This window comes from Lissotriton vulgaris, chromosome 3_1 (assembly GCF_964263255.1).
Source record: "Lissotriton vulgaris chromosome 3_1, aLisVul1.2, whole genome shotgun sequence".
NCBI lineage: Eukaryota > Metazoa > Chordata > Amphibia > Caudata > Salamandridae > Lissotriton > Lissotriton vulgaris.
The window spans coordinates 336335609-336347992 of record NC_141689.1 but is presented as its reverse complement, the minus strand read 5'-3'; the positions used below and the strand labels follow the sequence as shown (position 1 = coordinate 336347992).

The 12384-nt window shown below is 45.7% G+C and overlaps 1 protein-coding gene across 2 annotated transcripts in view; it reads right to left on the bottom strand.

Annotated features, from left to right (window-relative positions):
- NIPBL (NIPBL cohesin loading factor) overlaps nucleotides 1-12384 on the bottom strand; it is a 1086041-nt gene that overhangs the window by 361008 nt on the left and 712649 nt on the right. For both annotated transcript variants that reach the window (XM_086960544.1, XM_086960543.1), the window contains exon 25: nucleotides 8306-8442. In XM_086960544.1, coding sequence (XP_086816670.1) covers nucleotides 8306-8442 — 137 coding nt within the window. The remainder of the gene's footprint in view (nucleotides 1-8305; nucleotides 8443-12384) is intronic.

Here is a 12384-nt window from a genome sequence, read left to right as displayed (position 1 = left end):
CTCAGCTCTAAACTCACCACAGACGAATTGCGTCAAACTTTAGAAGATGTAAACGTCCAATTGGAAAAATACACAAAAAAGATCAACGAGCGCAAACTGCGCAAGTTTAAACGGGATACCGTAGACTACAAACTTAGGGAGGTATATAACTGGGCCGAAATCTATGCGGCCAGACGACAACAGAGATCACAATACAATAAATCAACTGAAGGCGATACATCTTCCTCAGATGGTTCCACACGCACTCTTCAACCGAGACAAGATTCAAGACAACCTCCACGTCCAGCCCCACCACAACAAGGAGGAATCCCCTCCAGTCAACCGTCTCAAAGTGAGGCATCGACCAGCCAACCTACAATCCAAAGCACTGGACCGGTGCCTTTTTTAGGGGTAGGCACAGATGCAACCGGAGATCCCAGCGAATGCAATTTAACAGAGCAACAGCGCCCTATCGCACAATCGACGAGGAGCCACAGAACTTAATCATAAACATTTCAAGCACAAATATTTCCACCACACAAAACAAAGCCCTGCAAAAGGGGACCTCGTTTGTCCCCACTTACAGTACCAATGACCTCGAATCAAAAGTAAGCTTCTACAAGTTCAAGCGAACTCTACGACTGCAACGCTTTTTTTCCAACATCAGCGTAACTTCCGCAATTACTGAAGAAAATACCATCATGGACCTACGTCCCAAAAGTACTTTTATGGCCCCTGTGAGCCACAAAACTCTGGACATATTTGAAGCCTTAGTGCACAAAGATCTTGAGAATATTCGTCAAACCACAGTACGACACAAACAAAATTTAACTAGACATGAAAAAATCGCTTTGAACCAACTAGCCGCCAACAGTGATATCATGATCTGCCCTGCTGATAAGGGCGGCTCCTTGGTAATTATGGACACTCAATTCTACCTTGACAGTGTGAATAAACATTTGACAGAGGCCAACACCTAAATGGAAATAAATTCCGATCCCACCAAAGAATATGCTGCCATCCTCCAGATTCTCGTTGACAAAGCAGTATCTTCAGGAACCATCACTACCAAAGATCGCAGTTATCTCATCAAATCTCATCCCAGCATTCCATACTTATACATGATTCCGAAAATCCACAAACATCCGACCAAACCTCCATTCAGACCCATTGTCAGCACATGCAACTCTATTCACAAACCGATTGGCACCTACATTGATCGTCACCTGCAACCTTCCGTCAAACAAATGGTCAGTTACCTTCAAGACACCACAGATTTCCTATCCAAACTCATCTCTATCACCATTGATCCACAAACACCAGTTTTGCTGTGCACCATAGACATGAACTCACTGTATACTTCCATCCCCCACAACCTCGGCATTCAGGCCGCAGAGGCGGCGCTACTCAAAACCAACAAACCTCATGATCTACAAGTCTTTCTCATGGAACTTATTGAATATACTCTCATGCACAGTTATTTCAGATACCAAACTAAATTCTACAGCCAACTCTCTGGAGTAGCCATAGGCAATTGCGCTGCCCCATCATACGCCAATCTCTTCATGCAGGATTTTGAAACTGAACACATTTTGTCTGTACTACACTGGAAAAACCATCTTCAAATTTACTATCGTTACATTGACGACATTTTCTTAATATGGACTGGTACGGAACAACAACTGACATTTGCCATCAGTCATCTCAACAGCATCAATGAAAGAATCCAATTCACGCATCATTTTAACCACACTAACATAGCTTTCTTGGATGTAAACATCACTATGAAAGACTACAAACTTGAAACATCCATATACACCAAACCCACAGACCGGAATAATTACTTGCATTACTCCAGCTTTCACCAACCAGAAGCATCTACCCTACTCACAACTACTAAGAGCCAAAAGAATAGCTTCCACTGAACATTCATTCACACAGGATAGTACCAACATCATGAACAAATTTTCAAAAAGGGGTTACCCGCAACAAATCATTTCATCAGCCTACACACGAGTGACCTCTACCGACCGCTCTTAATTGCTGAGACCCAAATCTAAAACAAGTTCCAGTACACAACCCAATGCATTTGTCTTCAAATTTTCAACCAAAAGTCACCTAATCAAGAAAAGCATCAAAACCCACTGGCAAATACTACAACTGGAACCGGATTTCAACAATCTATTCAATGAAATGCCTATTTTTGCGTACCAACGTTCTAAGAACTTACGGTCACTAATAAAACCACGCACTATTGAACCCGCCATATACAAAGGAACTATTCCCTGTCACAATTGTCAAAATTGTCACAACATCATTCCAGGTACCAGCATAAACCATCCCAGTTCTGGCAAACAAATCTCACTCAAAACCAACGCGACTTGTGACACCACGAATGTGGTTTATCTCTTGAAGTGTCCCTGCGGATTACCCTACGTAGGGAAAACTGAGCGTAAAATGAAGACTCTACTTAATGAACCCAGGAGTAACATTAGAAACAAAAACTTAAAATCCTGCGTGTCCGCTCACTTTACCCAGCTAAACCACAACAACAGCCAAATTAGTTTCCTTGTCCTTGAAGTTGCTGAGAAACCTGAGGGTATTGACCCCAAAAAACATTTGCTCCAACGAGAACTATTCTGGATTTTCAAACTTGGTACCACCGTACCGAAAGGACTCAACGAACGTCTGGAATTTAGCAGCTTCCTTTGAATTGTAGAACACACTCTATTTACCATTGTTTGTTGGTTTTTCAGTATTTTGTGCATGCATACTTAAATGTACCCTTTTTTTGCATTGAACACTGTAGTACACTTTCTATATAATTCCCATTTCATCCATTTTCCTTTTACTGTTTCCTTTTATTGTATTGTATTGTATCATTATTTTCATAGATCATCTCGCCACTATTTGCGGGGTAACTTTATGGGTCCAAGAGATCAGGCATTCACTTTAGCTAATCCTGACAGTTTCAAAACGGGTTGAGGAGCGTGTGAATCGGCGTCCTACTCCGGCAGACTGGAACCAGTGGCGAGATGATCTATGAAAATAATGATTGATTCCTACGATCCAATAATGCCTTAATGTAGAGATTTGGATTACAAACGCTATAAATATGGTGCAGCTATGAAAAGGACCACGTTCCTTCAGGCCGCCTTTTGAATTTTCAACAGGTAACAGCCCTACCCTACCTCCATCCCTCCCCTCACGTCCTGACTAAGACCCGCCCAGTAAGGATCTACTGTCCTACAACCCTTGGGTCGAAACGTAGACTTTTTTCTACAACCCTGAACTCCTAAGGATAAGTCTGATGTTTACAGCTGATTAGGAGCTTCTATTCTGAAACGTCTTCTGATGTTTGCGCACTGTTTGACCCCTCTAATGGGGATTTACGATTGTGTGTAATGGTTTAACCTGTAGATTCTAGCACATGAGAAATTTTGATGAGTGATGCATAAACTATCATGAAATGTGTACCCCTTTCCCTTGCACTCCTTCCCTCTCCCCTGTGGGCATATTGAACTTTGTATATACTGTGTGAAATAATTTTTGTACCATTGACTGACTTTAATAGTGCGGTGAAAATAAAAACACCTTGCACTCTGAATTTTTTCTTTTTGATTAATTTAATTGTAACACTGTGACTTTTCCTCAAAGCTTTTCGTGTTTGGTCTGGGACCACTTATATATATAACGATTAACTACCCAGGTCCCACTGACTACATGGGTCTAACCCTATTATCTGTAATATATTGGAAATTCCAAAGCGCAGAATTGATGACCTTGCGCGTTCTCTTCTGTGGCGAATAGATCTAACCAAGGCTCTCCCCACTGCTGAAAGAGACCTTGCGCCACGTCCTAGTTCAGACGCCGTTCGTGATCCATCATGCAGTGACGGCTGAGTTTGTCCGCCCTGTCGTTCAGGGAACCTGCTAAGTGTTGAACCACCAGGGTCACGCACTGATGTTCCAGCCACTGCCAGAGACGCAGAGCCTCCTGGCATAGGGTCCACGACTCCACCCCGCTCTGTTTGTTGGAGTAACACATGGCGGTGGTGTTGTCTGTGAACACCTGCACTACACTCCCCCGTACAGAGGTGAGGAATGCCTTCAGTGCAAGCTGGATCGGCCACAGCTCCTGAAGGTTGATGTGGAGCCGGGACTCCGTCAGAGAACAGAGGACTCTGATCTCCGCCTCTCCCAAGTGGCCCCCCCAGCCCTTGAGGGACATGTCGTCACAACTACGTGCTCCGGTTGGGGTAGGGAGAGGGATCTGCCGCTGACCCAATCGCGGTCCGTGAGACACCACTGCAACTGTCTTGCAGTGCCCTCCGAGATCAAGACATGGTCGGAAAAGTTGCCCTGATGCTGGGCCCACTGAAACTTCAGGTCCCACTGCAGAGCCCGCATCCGGCGCCTGGAAGGATGCACCAGAAAGATGCAGGAGGCCATCAGCCCCAGAAGCCGCAGCGTCAACCTGACCGAGACTCGGGATAACGGCTGAAAGATCAGAATCAGAGCCTGAATATCCCGAACCCGCTGTTCGGGAGGATAAACCCGAAACTGCGCAGAGTCTAGAACCGCTACGATGAAGAGGAGCTTCTGTGAGGGACACAGGTGCGACTTCGGCACATTGATGGAGAACCCCAGCAGGTGCAGGAGGTCGGCCGTAGTCTGGAGGTGGCGGACGACTGTTTGGGGCGAGCCGCCTTCAACAACCAGTCGCCGAGGTAGGGGTAGACTGAAACACCTAATCTGCGCAGATGAGCTGCGACCTCCACCATCACTTTCGTGAACACTCGTGGGGCGCGGGTAAGGCCGAAGGGAGCACGGTAAACTGAAAGTTCTCGTGGCCTACCGTGAACCGCAGGTAGCACCGGTGGGCCAGCAGGACAGGGATGTGAAAATATGCATCCTGCAAGTCCAACGCTACCATCCAGTCTTCTGGGTCTAGGCAGCTAAGACCTGAGCCAAAGTCAGCATCTTGTACTTCTCCTTCCGGAGGAAGCAGTTGACGGTCCGTAGGTCCAGCAGAAGTTGCAAGTGATCCCCCGACATGCGATGGTACTGCGGTGGCATGGCTGGTGGGGTCGCCCTTCGGACGATTTGCAGCACAGACCTGTCCGATGTAATGGAGCGCCAGTGGAGGAGATGATGGTGAACCCTGTTCTCAACTGGCATTGAATGGGCCTGAAAACTTGGACTAGGAGGATTTTGAGGCAGATGCTGCGGGAGCGGATGTGGACTGACCTTGCCAGTGTCCACCGCCACAGCAGTTACCACGTCCGCGATGAGGTTGGTTCTGTGGCCTGTGGCTAGCTGGACGTGCGGGGGCGCCCCTTCCTTGGCCACGAAAGGGTGAAGTGTGGAGTGGTGTGGCTCACTGGTTAGAGGCGACAGACCCGGGAGCAGAGGACAGCCTGGGACCAGGGTTCAATTCCCGATGGGGCAGGGTCGTGGACCAGGGTCAGTGGACTTGATAATTCTCACCTCAGTGCCTTCTCTAACCAGGGATCACACTCGGCAACTCTGGGCATTAGCTTGCCTCATCTCCACAACGGCCCCCCCACAAACACAGGGGATGCCTGGTTTCCCCTTGGACTTACCCAGTAGGGACCATCTCACAGGGAAAGCCAGGACGGGTTCCCCAGCGGTCTATGGCGCAGAGATACTCCTTCGGGAGTCGATTCTAACTTGTTAGAAACCCGGAAAAAAAAAAAAAAGTCTGCTGGTGTTGGCCGAGGCCCAAGGACTTGGCCGGAGACCTAGAGTCCTTAAAACGTTCCAGTGCGCTGTCTGCCTTGTCGCCAAAGAGGCGATGGCCATCAAAGGGCATGTCCATAAGGGATGCTTGGACATCGCCCGAAAAGTTGGCGGACCTCAGCCAGGTGTGGCGGCGAACCGCCACCGTCGTAGCAATCGCTCTGCCTAGCGAGTCTGTGGTATCCAGTCCACACCGAATGGAATATCATGCTGCATCCCTTCCCTCCGCGAGGGCTTGGTTTCGTTTGCCTGGACCGCACCCGGGCACTGCGGCAGCACTTCCGCAACCGTATCCCACAAAGAGTGGGAATAACGGCCCAAAAGGCAGGTGGTGTTGACAGACCGCAACCCCAAACTCAATGAGGAGAACAGCTTCTTACAGAACTGGTCGTACCTTTTGGATTCCCGATCCGGGGGTCGGTTGGGAATTCGGTCTGGGAAGTTGAGGCCTGGATCACCAGGCTCTCCGGGGTGGGTGAACCGACAGGAAACTGGGGTCGCCTGGAGCCGTAAAACGCGACTAACAACGCCTCTCGCATTACGCTAATTAGAGTTTCCTCTGCTTTACCTTGTGTAATTTTACGGTGACCCGAATTGAAAGAGTTTACGATATCTCTTTAGTTATTTATTTAATATTTTTAAAGATGTCTTCACAGTGGAAGTGCTCCTCCAGTGATCTTACTAGTGTCACTTTTATACAAGTAAGTGTGACTATATTCTTTCACTGTTGTGGTACGCAGGTTTCTCATGCACATGCATTTGTCATTGCATCCAATTTCACACTTTTACCACAAACATGTGTTGTGTTTTACGATTTGTACTTACATGTTTGTTTTTTTGTGTTCTAGGATAGTTTAATTAACAAATAGGTATTAATCTTACTAGTTTGGTTACGTAATTGGCAATCTACACCTGAATTTAATACATAAGAGATGCCTTTCCCAGTAAAGCATCTTTTCGGCAGTGGAGAGGACTCAAATGAGCACTCATCATGAGTCCACTAGATATGAATTTCATACATCATCTCAGATTTACCCTACTGATGCTTTTGTGAAGAGTAGTGACCTCATCTCAGTCTAGGTATTGTACTAGTGATGATGGTGCTGTGTTCAGTCCATTGTGGGTCTTTGTGTTTTAGATAGTTTGAGAGTTTTTCATTAAGAGATTTATCTTTGATTACCTCGGGTGTTATTTGTTGATCATTTGGTGATCCTCCCTGGTTTGGAACCCAAACAGACTTGGGAGTTTCTTTCAAATTTCAGCATTCATTGACGCAGGAATCCTGCTGTCAAGACTGGCTATGAACTCTATGGTCTTCAGGAATTGCCAATTCCCTTTGGTGTAATAAATACTACTTTTAAAGAGATTTATCTTGGATTACCTCGGGTGTTATTTGTTGATCATTTGGTGATCCTCCCTGGTTTGGAGCCCAAACAGACTTGGGAGTCTCTTTCAAATTTCAGCATTCATTGACGCAGGAATCCTGCTGTCAAGACTGGCTATGAACTCTACGGTCTTCAGGAATTGTCAATTCCCTTTGGTGTAATAAATACTACTTTAAAAAAAAAAAAACTTCTTTAGAGGTTACCCTTAACGTCTGTTTCCTCTTCTGAGGAAAAGTCAGTGGAATCGAATCTGTAATAGACTCTAGGTATCCCATCGTGTAAATCAGAGAATGTTGTAAATATGATTGTCTCAAACCACCTCTTTTGGGTTAGCTACTCAGCATGGCTATGTTACTTATACACCCCCAGGGCCTCGTCACTAGCACCCTGAGATTCAATGTCTGTTATGAGCCGGTGGTCATGACACTGATTTATAGGTTTTTAGCACTTGACCTGCTAACACTCCACCAATAATTGGACTTTTGATATTTAGGAATGAACAGACCCCGCTTAACTGTGTCAATTTCACATGACACTTGAGGCAGAATCGAAAAGGCTAATTTTGCATACCAGACAATTCCCGTTAGCGTCATTCTCAAACCAACCGATGTACCAGCTGCTCTACCAACATTGTCAGTCACTATTACATTAAATCTTTAAGAGCCCGCTGAAGCCTGATTAGTCTCTTATTGTCTTAATATCACATCTTTACAAACACCAACAAGACACAAAGTTTTCTTGGCCCCTCCTCAACCGAAGCAGTCCAGCCCATGCAGCTGGCACACATCCAAAGTCATGAAGAACCAGCTATTTCACAGATGTGTGCCCTTCAGCAGGTATTTCGGAGAGATTGAGTAGATGGACCCAGTGGGACTTGGGGATGAAGCCTTATTTCCATGTATTCAGCCAGTGGCATTTCCATCTAGTCTTTTTCCAGTAGTTTTTTTTATGATTGTGATACAAGGTATATAGGAGGAAGTATATGGAGAACGTGAGGCGCTATTTAACTTTGCCTTTGTTGCTTGTTCAAGCTCGTTTCAGTAAATGCAATTGAAAATTACTGCTTGGGTGTTAGCAAACAGAAATGTAATCCACTGGTTTGCTATGTACTTTAACCAAAGTTGAATAAACTTATGGGAAATAAATTCAGTTTTTAAAGTTGCATGCTTTTATACTTACATTACATTTGGTGGTAAGATAAGGCTGCATTGTCATTGCGTGTTTAACCATGAGCTGGGGTCTGATTTTGCTGAAAAGGAATAACGTTGTGATGCAGGAAACCAAGCAACTGGAATTAACCCCTTTGCTGTCAGAATCTGCAAAATTATGAATATTTAGATTAATATACACTTTTTTTGTAGCAATCTAAAGTAAAATTTAAAGAACAATTATTTAGCTACTAAAATACACACAAATGCTATCAATAAAAACAGGTAGATTAGGCAGCTAAAAAACAAGTTACTTACCTTCGGTCATACCTTTTCCGGAGGAGACAATCTGCAGATTTCTTACCTTAGATAAATCCCCAGGCATCAGTCTGTATCTGGAAAATCTTGAGCAATAACTCTGCTTGCAGTAGGTGGCATAGTTTGGCTCAGTTTTGAAGTGACGTTTCAGTGTCCATATACGTGCCATCCCGACAAGCAGACATCAGTTTCTTTCTGGACTATTTTGGTGCCAAAAATGTAGAGCCATGTACAAATCAATGTTTCGGTTTTGACCAGTGTGCAGAGTCTAACAGGATATTTTCGATGAAGAGCCCAGTTTGCGGAGTGGGGAGGAAGGTGAGGAATCTGTGATTAGATATTCTTTATCAGAAAAAGCGTTACCAAAAGCTAAGTAACTTGTTGGTCTGATAGAGACTTCTAACCCCAGGTTCATCGCATTAGAAGAGATACACAAGCAATACCTCCATGCAGAAGGGTCTGCGAACTGACAAACCGGAAAATCCTGGAGGACCGAGCAGGCGAATTGCTAATCGCGAGGAACTGGACTGTCAATGCAGTAGTGCTTTGTGAATGTATGAAGTCTATGTGGGAGCTTGCCAGATATCCAGAACTCGTACCCCGTGCACTAACATAGTAGTAGTGACATTGGCCCTTGTAGAGTGAGCCGGAAAGCGTGTGTGGAGGGGGGGGGAGGGAGGTGGGGGAAATGGGTGGAATGCATCATCGCCGACATGTAGCAGATTTTTATGGAGCGTACTATCCATCAGAAGATGGTCTTTTTCTGCCCAGCTTTTCCCTTCTTCACTCTGGTGTTCCCAAAGAACAGTTGGACGGTATACCTGATGGCCCTTTGTGCAATCAATATAGAAGGGGTAACCTTCTTTAGGGTTCAAACGAAAGTCTCTCCTTCCCGTTAAAAGAATTAGGCAGAGAATAGAAGACATACAGTGATGCTCTGGCCAAAGTGAAAGAGCGTGAAAACCTTTGGCAGGAAAGAGGCATGCTCCCAAAGGACCGCTTGGTCTGGGAAGAAGTAGGTGTACGGAGGGTGAACGGACTGAGTCTGAAGCTCACTGACCCTCCTGACTGATGTAATTACCGTCAGGAAAAAAAGTTTTGATGGTCAAGAGTTTCAAAGAACTGTTGTGCAAGGGCTCAAAGGGAGGGGGGGGGGGGGCGCGCACACAAGCTAAGTAAGGACCAAGTCAAGATCCCAATGGGGCATCACAAAGGAAGTTAACAGGAACAAATGTTGTAAACATTTCAAAAAAACTATTCACAATTGGTGACTAAAATAGGGAGGGCTGATCTGGCAGCCATAGAAAAGCTGAAATGGTTGACAAGTAACCCTTAACCGTGCACAAGAAAATGCATTGCTGCGCTAAAAATACGACGAACAGCAAAACCTCCAAAAAAGGTGTGGAGTGTGTATCCATATGGCTTGAGGAACCATAAACGTACCCAAACGGCAGGCGTAGACAGTTTTAGTGGATAGAGACCAGGTTGCCAAGATGACATCACAAACTTAAGGAGGGAAAACAAAAACCTTCAACTGTCAACACTCAATCTCCCGTCGTGAAGATGGTGTGAGTACAGGTGTGGGTGTGGAATCTTGCCCTGTTGCTGCAAGGTGAGATCCTCTCAAAGGGGCATACTGACTGGAAGATACATACTTGTACTCAGGTGTTCTGGAAACCATACTCTCTGTGCCCAATGGTCCTGACCTTCTTGAGAACTTTAGGTAGGAGTGGTAGCAGCAAAAAGGTTTACAGGAGTTCAGAGCTCCACTTGACGCGGAACACGCTCTGAACAAGAGTCACTTTGGAAACTCCAGCATGCAGAAGTGTTGAAATTGCTTGTTTTCCTGCAGTAGTGAACTGATCGAAACAAGCACCACCCTCCGGATTTAAATGCCATTTGTAATCTGCAAGGCATCAATGACCTATATCGTCTGCCCTGGCATTCAGAGAGACAGCAAGGTGCTGTACAAACAAGAAAATATCTTGGTGCTCCAACTAAGTCCAAAGGTGGAGAGCTTCCTGGCATAGGGCCCTCGACCCAACCCGCCCTGCTTGTTGCAATACAACAAGGTATTGCAACATCCCGGCTGAACCATCCTGCCCTTGATGTACAGAAGGAAGGCCTTTAATGCCAAGTGAATCACACTCAACACTAACAAACTAATGTGGAGTTGAGACTCTACCGGAGGCCACAGTCTTCTAATCTCCCCCTCACCTAGGTGTCCACCCCAATTAAGGAGTGACATGTGCAACCACTGAATTCGGGGTGGTGAAGGGAGAGGGGTCTGCCACTGACCTAATCACAGTTGCTTAGCCACCACTGTAAATCCTGTGCAGTCATCTATGAACCAGGTCAGAGAGATTCCCCTGATGCCGCACCCATTGGACCGCAGGTCCAACTGCAGAGCCCTCTTAAGCCAGTTGGTATGCTTTACCAGCAAGAGGCCACAAGACCCAGCATTGTCAGTCAGTCTCACAGAAATCCAAGATAGAGGCAGAAACATCAAATTCATAGCCTGAATTTTCTAACTTCAAAGCTCTGGAGGCTAGGCATGAAACTGCACCGTGTCCAGAATGGCTCAGAAGATAGGGAGCATCTGAGAGGGAGTCAGGTGTGACTGGTTCACTGTAGTCTGGAGGTGGATGAAGACTGCCTGAAACAAGCTTGCCTTCAACAGCCTATCATCGAGTTAGGAGGAAGAATGGAATCCCTGACCTTTTTAAATGTGCTGTAGCTATACCACCACTGTCATGAGCACCGAAGGGGCACTGGTGAGGCCAAAGAGCGAACTAGAAATACTGTGGCCCACTGGGAACAGCAGGTAGGGCAACTGGGCTGGCAGGACTGGGGATGTGGAAATACAAGTCCTGCAGGTCTAGCACTTAAATCTACTCTTTCAGATAGAACCTGAGTCAACGTCAGCATCCTGAATTTCTCTTTCCTCAGGGAGATGTTTAGAGGGCGCAGATCTAGTATATGGCAGAGGCCTCCATCTTCGGCACCAGCAAATAGCAGGAATAAAAAACACATACTACTCCTGGTGCAGGCACCCTCCCTATGTCTCCTTTGGCCAAAAGAGCCTGCACTTCTTGATAGACTAACGAGAAATGACCCTCAGTCAGCCGGTGGGAGAGGCTGAGGTTTTTCCACAAATGGGAGTACCCTTTCTTTATGTTGGGAGCACCCATGTACCTCATTGCTGACCTATGGGGCAGTGGTGCCTGATTCTGCCACCAATGGGATGGCTGTGCTAGATGTAGTAATTTGTAACAAGGCACACCCAAGGGACACTGGGGACCTGGGGTAATGTCAATAATATAGCAACCAAGGGTCACTAGTAATGATCTGTACACTGCACAAATATCCTATCGTAATTTAATAAGTCAATTGAAAGAGTAATTGTACAAACTTATCATTAATTTTTAAATTTAAAAAACATAGTGCCACTTTGAAAGTGTGTGGGAGCATAACGAGCTGAGTGCTCTTTAATTGAAGTGATACACTTCTCTGATAAAGCGTGACCAACACGTGTGTCAGTAAAGCAAGGATAGCCCGGCCCATCTAAACAAAAATAGGGAGGAGTAAAACAAAGAACAACACCTACCTAGGTAGCAGAAATGCCAAGTTGCCGAAATAAGCAAGAAATCAGAAACAAAAGCAAGGCTAATGGGAGAACACAATACACTGCTTACATTTTCAAAAACAAGATCCTGCCTGAAGGTCGAGTGAGATACTGGAGGAATAGTGCTGGAGTGGTCAATCAGGAGGGACAGAAAAGCATGAGCAGCA